Below are 12,209 nucleotides of genomic sequence, written 5' to 3' on the forward strand. Positions count from 1 at the left end.
ATGTATACAACGTTTATATGATATATAAACCTTCGGTGTAGAATACTATGACGTTCCCCCACTCATGGAAAATTCACAGATACACGATAGAATACTATGACGTTCCCCCACTCCTTCAAAATTCACAGATACATGATAGAATGAATAAAGCAAAAATCAGTATCATTCAATCATTCGATGAAGCAAGATGGAAAAAATTGTGTTGTTCAGAGGTCCGAACGCAGTCAGAAAAATTAAGCAGTTAAATGTAGATGATATACTTATTGATCAATGGATGACAAACACAAAAGTTACCTGCTACATCCTTTATGTCAGCGGAGTACCAGCATCATTTGTACTCCTATCGAAACGTGACTTTGATCCACTTGGACAACATGATGTACCAAGAGTATTAGAATACGTATACACTTTACCTAATCATCGGAGAAGAGGATATGCATGCAAACTTATACATCACATAAAGAAAAATAATGAATTCACTGCGTTCTGCTCCAACGAAGAATCTGAACGGCTTTTTTTAAAAAGCAAATGTATTAATCACGGCTTAATGAATTATAATGTAATGTTTAGATATCCATAATAAATTTATATAAAATATATCTTGTCTTATTTCTTACACGTTTAATGTACTTGTAAATAATAGATGGTGTAGCTTACAATGACAATACATAAAGATGCATGAAACTGCCATGGTTATTAATCCTATTTTGATATCGCCCAATAGAAATATGGGGTATAATAAAATGAATGAAGAGATAAAGAAATGATAAAAATAAAACTTTTTTCATTTATCCACTCACTTATGCGGTTAAAAAAACCTTAAAAAGGAAAAGGTATCTGCTGTTGCCATGCAACGCAGCAGTAGCACACACATTAAAAACACATCCATCCTTGTTTGCATACAACAATACACTGATCCATAATATAAGAATCAATTTATAAATAATCACATAAAGCATATGATAGAGTGCCAAAGAGGCCTTATACATAACATGGTGTTAAAACAGACATCTTAACGTAATTTGTCATTCAAAATCCTGTAATTTGAGGTGTCATACGATGAGATTCGACATATCAGGCAAATAATAAACGATAATATGTCAAAAGGGCGTTATACATGACATGGCGTTAAAACAGACACCGCAACGTAATTCGTCATTCAAAATCCTTTAATTTGATGGGTCACACATTGATTTCTGATTATCCGTTCCGAAGATACATGGTACATTGCCATAACGGCCTAAGGGATAACTTGGTTGAGCTGTAAATGCTTATTTATTGTTATTGACGTTAAAACAAAGCCATTAGCATAGAAAAATCTCTTATCGCAGTTTGATCTCTAGCAAATCCTAATTCGCTCAATTTTGCACCAAGTGCCCCGTGCAATATATCATTAGAAAGGTCTTTTCATGTATATTAAGAAAATCACTGACCAAATGTGTTACGGTCATTATTTATGGCTGAAAACAACAAAAAACTACAAATTCTCAATGTACTATATTGACACAAAATGTACTTATATGGTACCAAAAAAGGCCTTATACATGACATGGCGTTAAAACAGACACCGCAACGTAATTCGTCATTCAAAATCCTTTAATTTGATGGGTCACACATTGATTTCTGATTATCCGTTCCGAAGATACATGGTACATTGCCATAACGGCCTAAGGGATAACTTGGTTGAGCTGTAAATGCTTATTTATTGTTATTGACGTTAAAACAAAGCCATTAGCATAGAAAAATCTCTTATCGCAGTTTGATCTCTAGCAAATCCTAATTCGCTCAATTTTGCACCAAGTGCCCCGTGCAATATATCATTAGAAAGGTCTTTTCATGTATATTAAGAAAATCACTGACCAAGTGTGTTACGGTCATTATTTATGGCTGAAAACGACAAAAAACTACAAATTCTCAATGTACTATATTGACACAAAATGTACTTATATGGTACAAAAAAAGGCCTTATACAGAACATTGTGTTAAAACAGACATCACAACGTAATTCGTCATTCAAAATCCTTTAATTTGATGGGTCATACATTGATTTCTGATTATCCGTTCCAAAGATACAAATATTTGTACAAAATTATGAAAAATCGAATAATTTGAAATATTTACAAAAATATTTTAAGTTGTTTGTTAACATGCCGGGTGTGTATGGTTGATAAGAAAAGAGTGCAGACGTTATTTTTGTTAATATTAACCTCCAAAGATATGACAAGCCACAATGCTAAAAGTCCGGATGTAGTCGGATGAGAACATGTAACCGCAGTTGTTATTTGTGTAAATGTTATCACATATTTTTAAAACTATAAGGTCTTGTTTTTGCAAAACACATTCAAACATTTGATCACGTTCATGCTGTGTGAATTTCGCCTATAAATACTGAAACAGACGAGCATATACCACAGTCGACATCTGACAGTTTCTACAGTATAGTTGCAGTGTTCAGTGGAAAATATTCAATTAAGGTAAGAGATTTTGCTGTTTATTTTACATATGGTTTTTATGAATTTATTGGTTTGCTATTTTTGTTAAATAATTTGGATGTACATGTGTTTCCTTTCATCTATGGGTAATACTGGTTTTAATTCTCTCTTCCCAACTTGTTTGCAGGTCTTCTAGGTATCTATATATATACTTCTCTTAAAATAAAATGTGTGTACTATAGGTGATTTTATTCTTATATTCAATGTGATTTATTATAGTAATTTTATTACTTGTTTTTATCATATCGTAGGATGTATCTGTCGCTAATATTTTTAACTGATTTTACGTTTTATCCCTAAAATAATAATAGCTGTTTATGACTCATTTCTACTGTACTTTTTTCATCTTTTAATATTTCCTTGTTACATAAATAAATGAGGTAGGTTTTTACATTAAGATAATCATATTTTACTATTTAGTTCTTATTTTCTAATACTTTCATGGTCTAGAATCCGCATATGGCCCGGAATCGGTATGCCGATACGGGGGGGCCACTTTCATGCATCAAAATCGCCATGTGGCTCAGAATCGGTATGCCGATACGTGGTCACTTTCATGCACCAGATTCCAGCTCATCATGAGCCAGAAGCGGTAGGCGGATTCCAGCTCATCATGAGCCAGAATCGGTATGCCGATACGGGGGCCACCAAAATAACCATGTGGTCCCGAATCGGTGGTATGCCGACTCCCGGGCACTCAAGAATAGTAACTTTTTATGATACATTTAGCGCGGTACTCCGTCTTCTTTTAGCACATATTTCTTGTTATCTGCATTAGGATAATAGTATTTTACCGTTTAGTTCTTATTTTCTAATTTGATTTATAAATTTGTTTTATTTCATGTTTTTCAGGCATGTATGATGCAACACCCGTCCGTATATTTCTGAACAATTTTATGATTTATTTCAGTATCTTTTTATGCCGCATTCTACCGTACTTTTGTTTTTCAACAATATACAATGAAGCGTAGCTGTCATTTATATTTTATATACGACCAAGCGTAGCTGGTATTTATTTTTAACAGTGTGATAATAATCGTGTTGCATTTTCTATTTTATGTACGACTCAACTTATTTTTATTTTTAAAAATATATTGACACTCTTTGTAATGCATTGGGTTAGTAAATAAGAGACAATATGAGTCATTTTATTATTTTATTTAAATTTTTTTATGCTAGTACATTATTACAGTTTTTAATTAAAAACTAAATGCCCTAGTCGATTTATTTTAACATTTTTATCCAGAGGTCCAACGACATAATGGTTAAACGATGATGTCTCGTAATCTATGCTTGTGCGCTGTTTAAATTGTCGGTCAGAGCGTTCAACACTCTTACGATGTTTTTTCTCAGTTTTCCGAACATTTTCACAGGGGCTTCGACGCATGTTTGAGTTATTTTTAAACAAAGGTTTTATGATCTTATTAAATTTATCCGGGAATGCTTGATGTCTCAAATATCCTCGGGAATCTCTATGAACACCTGTGACTTCTAATATTTTTTTTATAGTTTAGGCTATCATTTGGTGTAAAGTCTTGAGGATACATATAAAATTATAACAGTATATAGCCCACAAGTAGCCTTGTACTTGCTATCGTTAATCAGTATATTCTTAGGAGCAAATTTGATTTCCATATCACCCATTAGCCATTTATCAGTTTTCCAAACATAGTGTGGACCATAAGCTCTATCAAGGTCTGGTGAATGATGCCAATATTTTTGAAGGTGTTCATCTTCTTCTTCATCTGTGCTTTCTTCATCCTTCTGGCGCATATTTCTCAAACGATTGTTTTGGTGTCCGCTGGTCTCTTCATGCTTCTCTGTCTGATGTGAAGTTTTCAGATAATTGTTTAGTTCTCCAAGAGGTTCAGTACTAGGTGTTAAAACTGTTTTGAGTTGTTGTTCACGTTGCGTTATTATTTTGAGTGAATTATACTTTTTCTAATAACTTAGCAAGCTGCTTGACACGATGTTCACCGTTAATTTTCTTGTATCTGAATGCCGTTTCTCTAGTTAACACCTTTATCTATATCCGCTGACTTGCATCTGACATATAGCTAACATGCATCTGGCATACATCTGACTTGCATCTGACTAACATCTGACTTGCATCTGACTTGGCGCTAACCGTTAAATTATCGCTGTATAACCTCAGACATAACGCTGAATCATAGTTTACTTCATGCAGTAATCACGTGACACAGAACGTCACAGTAACTAACAGAACGTGACAGTAACTAACAGAGCGTTACGTGAATGACGTAAATCACGTGACAGTACTCAACAGAACGTGACAGAACGTGACAGAACGTGACAGAACGTGACGTAAAATAACGTGACAGAACGTGTCAGCACCTAACTCTCTCTATCTCTCTCTCTCTCTCTTTCTCTGCTATCACACTTTCTTTGCGCTCAACAACCTTTTTGCTACAAGCATCAATGACGTACTTCCTATTAACAAGTGATATATTGTTTGTAACAATATAACCTAATTCTTTAATTATTTGTTTTATAGCTAAGTAGGTCATTGTCAATAACTGAGTTGTATATAAAAAACAATTACTTCAAAAATTTATTTATTTTTTCCTAAGTATCTTTGCTACAGTAATAAAAATATTTTTTCGTATTTCCAGCAGACCTGCAGGAGCCTCTTTAAAATAGGCAGTCGTCGATTTGCTTTTCTGAAAATCATAATAAATATTCTACATTTTTATGTCTTCGCCGCTTTTACACATAACATTCCTTTTTTCATCGTAAATTCTATTTGATGAGGTAGATGATGTTTTGTAATTGCATCTGTTGGGTCGTATACTAGTTCGTATGTTCATTCCAGAAATGAGGCGTAATTACAATTCCATTTGAGTAGAACTTTGCACCTACTACCACCTCTGTCTTATCCCATACTGGCTGGCAACTTCATGAAATATTAAACTAGCCGGTAAACACACGCCTGCGTAGCTGGCTCGAATAAATTCTTGCTCGTTACATGTCTTAATCAAGTTTAACTGAATGTGCTGTTTCATACTGGAGCAACTGCTGTGCCTGCTTTGACGGTTATTCGAAGAATGAAAACTTATTGTGTTATCGAGTGTGTTAGTGATGAAAGTGGCGGGAGTTTTCTCGCCGAAATGTTATGCAAATCTAACTGAACAGTTTTCAATGTCGTGTTTATTCATCATATCTCGATATATGTATATCGGTTCTCTTCATACATTTTCCACATCTTTCGCTAAGTAGCTGACATCTATCATAATTATGTTGCCCATTTTTCAAATATTTTCGTAACTAGACCAGGAAGAAGAATTATATGAAACCCACTTTCAATTCCTAACCATGAATCCTTCTTGTGATAGAATGATGAAGAATTAACTATGAATGAGTCGACTTATAATTTTATGTGCCTGCTCCAATCTAATCATCACAAAGTATCTTTTACTTTCTGGTAATATTTGTTCTAAGTTGGCCGTACTGCTTCTTTTTATGTTGGTAGTACTGATACTTCCTTGAAAAATTAACCAAGTTTAATAAATGTCTTAAATGCAGCATTTTTACATTGATTCTTATGGAAGAACAAGCACAAATTCACACATTTCAGGGGCCTTCTGAGCATAACATAATACCATTTAGTTTTCCGTCCGACTAGAAGTATATTTAATACCTTACATTACGGCATTTTCTTCATTCTGTTTCAGATATTCCTAGCGTTCAGACGTGTGCTCTGGTGAGTTTTATATAGTTCAGAAGTGTGCTTTGGTGAGTGATATATTTTAAAAAATTTTTGATTTTTTGAAAATTTGTGGTTTTTATCACAATTTGTAGTTTTTTTTTTCTGAAAATTTATTTTTGAGTTTTTTTGTTAATTCTCTAGTTTTACGAAAATTTTACATTTTAATTTAGCTTTGAATTTGCTTAAAATGTCTTTAATTGCTGATTTAATTGTTAAAATCGCATCCATCTTGGGATTAATCCCAAACAATTATAATGATGAAAAGATACGAGAAGGCCTCATGAAATGTAATAAGGCAATCAAAAATATCAGGGACTCTATGAGATATGCTAAGACAATGGGGGAGAAACAGCATTTGGAAGCCCAGATGCGGCAAGTGAAAACGCTACGAAATCAGTTAAAGGTCGAACAAAAGAAGGGGGCGGGACTGACACCTACAAAGGAGACTGCAAAGCATAGGGTACAATGGGATGACTCTTTATCTGCGTTCAACTCACGAATTCGGACTGGGGTCATCTCAAACCTTAAACACAAGGACCCTGGCAGTTTTCTAGTGGATTGCAAAGCCCTGTTCAAGCGGCGAATTCAGAACGCACTAAAGAAAGAGGCGGCCGTTAAGGTGAATATAGCATTTGGTGGAGAATTCGAGATTGCTCAAGGCGATAAGATGATCAATGAAACGAAGTACTTTACTACTTCAAACTCAGCCATATATCGGGACACGAATCTTGATGAATGGTTCGAGAAAAAAGTAGTGGAGCCCATCAGCCGAGACTTGGAAGAATTCCAAGAACGTGATTCCGGATGGGCTCTAAAGGCAGTTGTTAACCTGGGGGTGAATATAAACAAATTTACACCGCAACTTGGCTCCTCCTACATTGAACTTCCTCCTCAGATTAAGAGAAAAAAAGCATGCGTAAATGTCAAAAATGATGATGAGGCATGCTTTGCATGGGCAATTGTATCGGCGTTATATCCTGCTACCAAAGATGCTCAAAGAGTTTTCAAATATCCACACTATTCTGATGTATTGAAATTAAAAGGTATTCAGTTTCCAATGACCATCAAACAAATTCCTAACTTTGAAAAACAAAACAATATATCCATTAACGCATATAATTTGAAAAAGGAGAAGAAGAACTATACGACCCTCCCAATCTTGCTAACAAAGAACAGAAAGGATAAACATATAAATCTTCTTCTGATTCAAGATAATTATGACGAGCCGCCTACTCAGTACCATTACGTTTGGATTAAAAATTTATCCCGCCTCCTTTCCAAGCAGCTTAGCACCGAAGATGGAACAAAATATTTCTGTGATGCCTGCCTGCATTACTTTCGATCACAGGAACAGTTAAATGCTCATAAGACATGCTGCAAAGGTCGATCAGATGTTATCTGTGATAGGTGCTTACAACCGTTTTCATCATCAAAACAGCTTGAAGCGCACACCACCGATTGCGTAAGAATTAATGAAACAGCCATCAAACTGCCAGACGAGAGTAGAAAAATGCTAAGATTTAAGAATTATAGGAATAAGATTAAAGCCCCCTTCGCCGTATATGCAGATCTCGAAAGTGCATTGAAACGTACGGGAGATCCTAAGAAGTATCAGGAACATATTCCTGTAGCAGTTGGGTATTTCTTCAAATGCTCATATGATGATACTCTCTCTTTTTATAACTCTTATCGAGGAAAGGACTGCATGAAATGGTTTGCAGATGAACTTAATCAGCTTGCTGAGAATGTATCTACAGTGTTTATGTGCCCCTATGATATAAATATGACATCTCAGCAGGAAAGAGATTTTCATGCTGCCACTCATTGTCATATCTGCGAGCAGCGCTTCTCCCCCAGTGATAAGAAAGTCCGAGACCACGATCACATGATTCCTGAACATAACTACAGAGGGGCGGCCCACGAAGGGTGTAACATTAATTACAAAGATGCTCACACTATCCCAGTGATATTTCATAACCTTAGCGGGTATGACGCGCACTTCATTGTTAACGATATTGCTACGCATATCAAAGGTCCAGTAGATCTTCTTCCTATTACTAAGGAGAAATATATCTCTTTTACGAAACATATCGATCATGCTCGAATTAAATTCCGTTTTATCGATAGTTTTCGATTTATGGCTTCTTCTCTCGATAAGCTCTCTTCGTATTTGACAGAATATCCTAATCTCAACTCTCAATTTTTATCACTATCTGAGGAGAATTTCAATCTTCTAACTAAGAAAGGTATTATGCCATATGATTATATCGATTCATTCCAAAAATTCAATGAAACATGTCTACCGCCCCAGGAAGCATTTTACAATAAACTTGAGGATAAACCATGTCCTCGTCGGCATTATCGTAGAGCCCAAGATGTCTGGTCTTCATTCTCCTGCTCCAATCTCGGGGATTATATCGATTTATACATGAAAACGGATATTCTCCTTCTTGCGGACGTCTTTGAGCAATTTCGATCCAGTTGTCTTAAAACATATAATCTTGACCCAGCTCATTACTTTACTCTTCCCGGCTTCACATGGGATGCAATGCTTAAGCATACAAAACAGGAACTGGAGCTTTTAACAGATCCAGATATGTTTTTGTTTGTGGAGCGTGGTATTCGTGGTGGTTTGAGTCAAGTATGCTCGAAACGTCGCGTCCACGCTAATAACAAGTATATGGAATCTTACGATCCATCAAAGCCCGACTCCTATCTCATGTATTTCGACGTTAATAATCAATATGGCTGGGCAATGTCGCAATTCCTTCCGTATGGAGGGTTCGAGTGGGTTGATGCTAACATCGATGTTCTGTCCACACCTGACGATGCTTCTGAAGGGTACTTCCTCGAGGTCGATCTGGAGTACCCCCAACATATTCACGATCGTCATAAGGATCTTCCGTTTTGCCCCCAATCATTGAACCCTAAAACTATGCTTCCTCCTAAACGACCGCGAGAGCAAACCAAATTAATGGCTACCCTTCATGATAAAGAAAGATACGTAATTCATTACAGAACTTTGAAGCAAGCGCTAGCACACGGATTGGTGCTCAAAAAGATTCACCGAGTCCTAAAATTTAAGCAGAGTCCTTGGTTAAAATCATACATTGACTTGAATACAAATCTCCGAAAGGCAGCGAAAAATGAATTTGAGAAAAATCTCTTCAAGCTGATGAACAACGCTGTGTTCGGCAAGACCATGGAGAATGTGCGCAAGCGCGTTGACATTAAATTGCTTACTGAATGGGAGGGTCGTTACGGAGCAGAAGCTAGAATAAGTAGTCCCCTATTTAAGAATGCTACTATTTTTAATGAAAACTTGGTAGCTGTCGAGATGCATAGAGCGGAAATATGGTTGGATAAACCAATATACGTGGGCATGAGTATATTGGATTTGGCTAAAACCACGATCTATGATTTTCACTATGGGTATTTAGATAGAAGGTTTGGTGAGAACTTTACGACCTGCTATACAGATACCGATTGTGAGATCGTAGAGATACGGGAAAAAGATCCCTATGAAGCTGTGAAAACAGACTGCCACAAGTATTTCGATACATCTGACTATCCTAAAGACAATATGTATGGCATCCCCCAGGTTAATAAAAAAGTACTTGGACTGATGAAGGATGAGAATAATGGATGCATTATGACAGACTACATAGGGCTCAGATCTAAATTATATACAACAAAAGTAGCTATCACAGATAATGATATAATGAAACTGAGGGGAAAGTTAATAGATCAGGAGTATGAGGACGATGAGATTGAAATACTTATTAAAAATTATGGTGTGACAAAGAAGGCGAAGGGGGTTAAAAAATCTGTTGTAAAGACTAAAATTACCTTCGAAGACTATGTCGAGTGTTTGGATACCTTTACAACTAAGACAGCCTCGCAGAATCTTATACGCTCTGATAAACACCACGTATATACAATTACACAAAGCAAGATTGCTCTTAGTCCCACTGACGATAAACGATATCACCTTCCGGAGTCTTATGATACGCTACCGTGGGGACACTATCTAGTTGATAATCTTAAGATGGATGTTGATTAGATTTAACACAAATCAGGATTACAATAAGCCAGCCATATTTTATCATTTATCCTTGATGATCTGATTGCCTTTAAGATTGATGTTGATTGAATATAGTCATTTTTTAAACTTTATTACAACCACAATATACATCTGAATCAAACAATTTTTTTATTATATTCCTCTTATCATCCTTTAATATCACTCATTATTTTAATGTCATTAAATATTATTTAGTTGATTGAATATAGTCATTTATCAAACTTTATTATTACAGCTAACATAATGCTATATATATCTGAAGCAGGCCCTTTTATTATATTCCTTTGCTCAGCCTTTCCTACATTCATCGTTTTTATATAATATGATAATTGTACTAGATCATAGTTATGCATCTCAAAATTAAGTAAAATTATTAAGATTAGCACATATAAAAAAAAAAAGATGTTTAGTTATGACCACTAAAAAGATATCTGATATGGACCAAAATAACTGGCAAATTAATGAGCCGTTCTGGTTAACTCTAGAACCGTTGCTCGTGTAGCCTCCAAGTTAAGACGATCGATAACTTAATGGTCTTCTTTTTCCCCGATTTAGTTTTAAGTCTTCGATAGCCTGTCACAAAACAGGAGTCGGAAAAATACCTAGTTTTAAGATTAGATAACCTAGAGCTACCGCATTTACCCTCAATAATTCATTTTGAATACTATAGTATCTAATGAATTAGAATTAACACCAAAGTTTCGATGTTTTAACATTAATATGAATAAAAGATGTCCAACAGATCAATAAAAAGATGTCTACTAAACCAAGTTAGATAATAATGTGCTTATCTTAGTATGTAAGTTAAGTATATGGCTATCATTAAATATATTGTCATATAATGTAAAATAATTCATTCCTACTAACCATCAACTCTACTAACATGGCGGTCGATGTAGTCGTACCTTCACGTTGGTGACTGCTGTTAAGAACATATTTTTGTTTTTTTTTTTTAACAAATTTATGTTCGACCGAATTGACTACTTTTCATTCATTGCATGCTAACATCATTTTTATATGTCAAATCTTATCATGTAGCACCTCAAATTACAGGATTTAGAATGTCAAATTACGTTGTGATGTCTGTTTTAACACCATGTCATGTATAACGCCCTTTTGACACATTATCGTTTATTATTTGCCTGATATGTCGAATCTCATCGTATGACACCTCAAATTACAGGATTTTGAATGACAAATTACGTTAAGATGTCTGTTTTAACACCATGTTATGTATAAGGCCTCTTTGGCACTCTATCATATGCTTTATGTGATTATTTATAAATTGATTCTTATATTATGGATCAGTGTATTGTTGTATGCAAACAAGGATGGATGTGTTTTTTAATGTGTGTGCTACTGCTGCGTTGCATGGCAACAGCAGATACCTTTTCCTTTTTAAGGTTTTTTTAACCGCATAAGTGAGTGGATAAATGAAAAAAGTTTTATTTTTATCATTTCTTTATCTCTTCATTCATTTTATTATACCCCATATTTCTATTGGGCGATATCAAAATAGGATTAATAACCATGGCAGTTTCATGCATCTTTATGTATTGTCATTGTAAGCTACACCATCTATTATTTACAAGTACATTAAACGTGTAAGAAATAAGACAAGATATATTTTATATAAATTTATTATGGATATCTAAACATTACATTATAATTCATTAAGCCGTGATTAATACATTTGCTTTTTAAAAAAAGCCGTTCAGATTCTTCGTTGGAGCAGAACGCAGTGAATTCATTATTTTTCTTTATGTGATGTATAAGTTTGCATGCATATCCTCTTCTCCGATGATTAGGTAAAGTGTATACGTATTCTAATACTCTTGGTACATCATGTTGTCCAAGTGGATCAAAGTCACGTTTCGATAAGAGTACAAATGATGCTGGTACTCCG

At 35.0% G+C, this 12,209-nt stretch overlaps 1 protein-coding gene and 1 long non-coding RNA gene across 2 annotated transcripts; one reads left to right on the forward strand and one right to left on the reverse strand.

The window, feature by feature from the left end:
• The first annotated feature begins 1,935 nt into the window (after positions 1-1,935).
• On the forward strand, positions 1,936-11,594 carry LOC126882892 (uncharacterized). Its single transcript, XM_050647957.1, has 2 exons — positions 1,936-2,474; positions 6,185-11,594. The coding sequence occupies exon 2, from the start codon at positions 6,407-6,409 to the stop codon at positions 10,280-10,282; it is 3,876 nt and encodes a 1,291-aa protein (XP_050503914.1). The 5' UTR covers positions 1,936-2,474; positions 6,185-6,406; the 3' UTR covers positions 10,283-11,594.
• Positions 5,052-6,265, reverse strand: LOC126882905 (uncharacterized). The gene is made up of 2 exons (XR_007697423.1): positions 6,113-6,265; positions 5,052-5,466 (listed from the first exon to the last, which is right to left on the reverse strand). It is a non-coding gene; the product is annotated as an uncharacterized LOC126882905 (long non-coding RNA).
• Positions 11,595-12,209: the final 615 nt, after the last annotated feature.

This window comes from Diabrotica virgifera, chromosome 4 (assembly GCF_917563875.1).
Source record: "Diabrotica virgifera virgifera chromosome 4, PGI_DIABVI_V3a".
Taxonomy (NCBI): Eukaryota; Metazoa; Arthropoda; class Insecta; order Coleoptera; family Chrysomelidae; genus Diabrotica; species Diabrotica virgifera.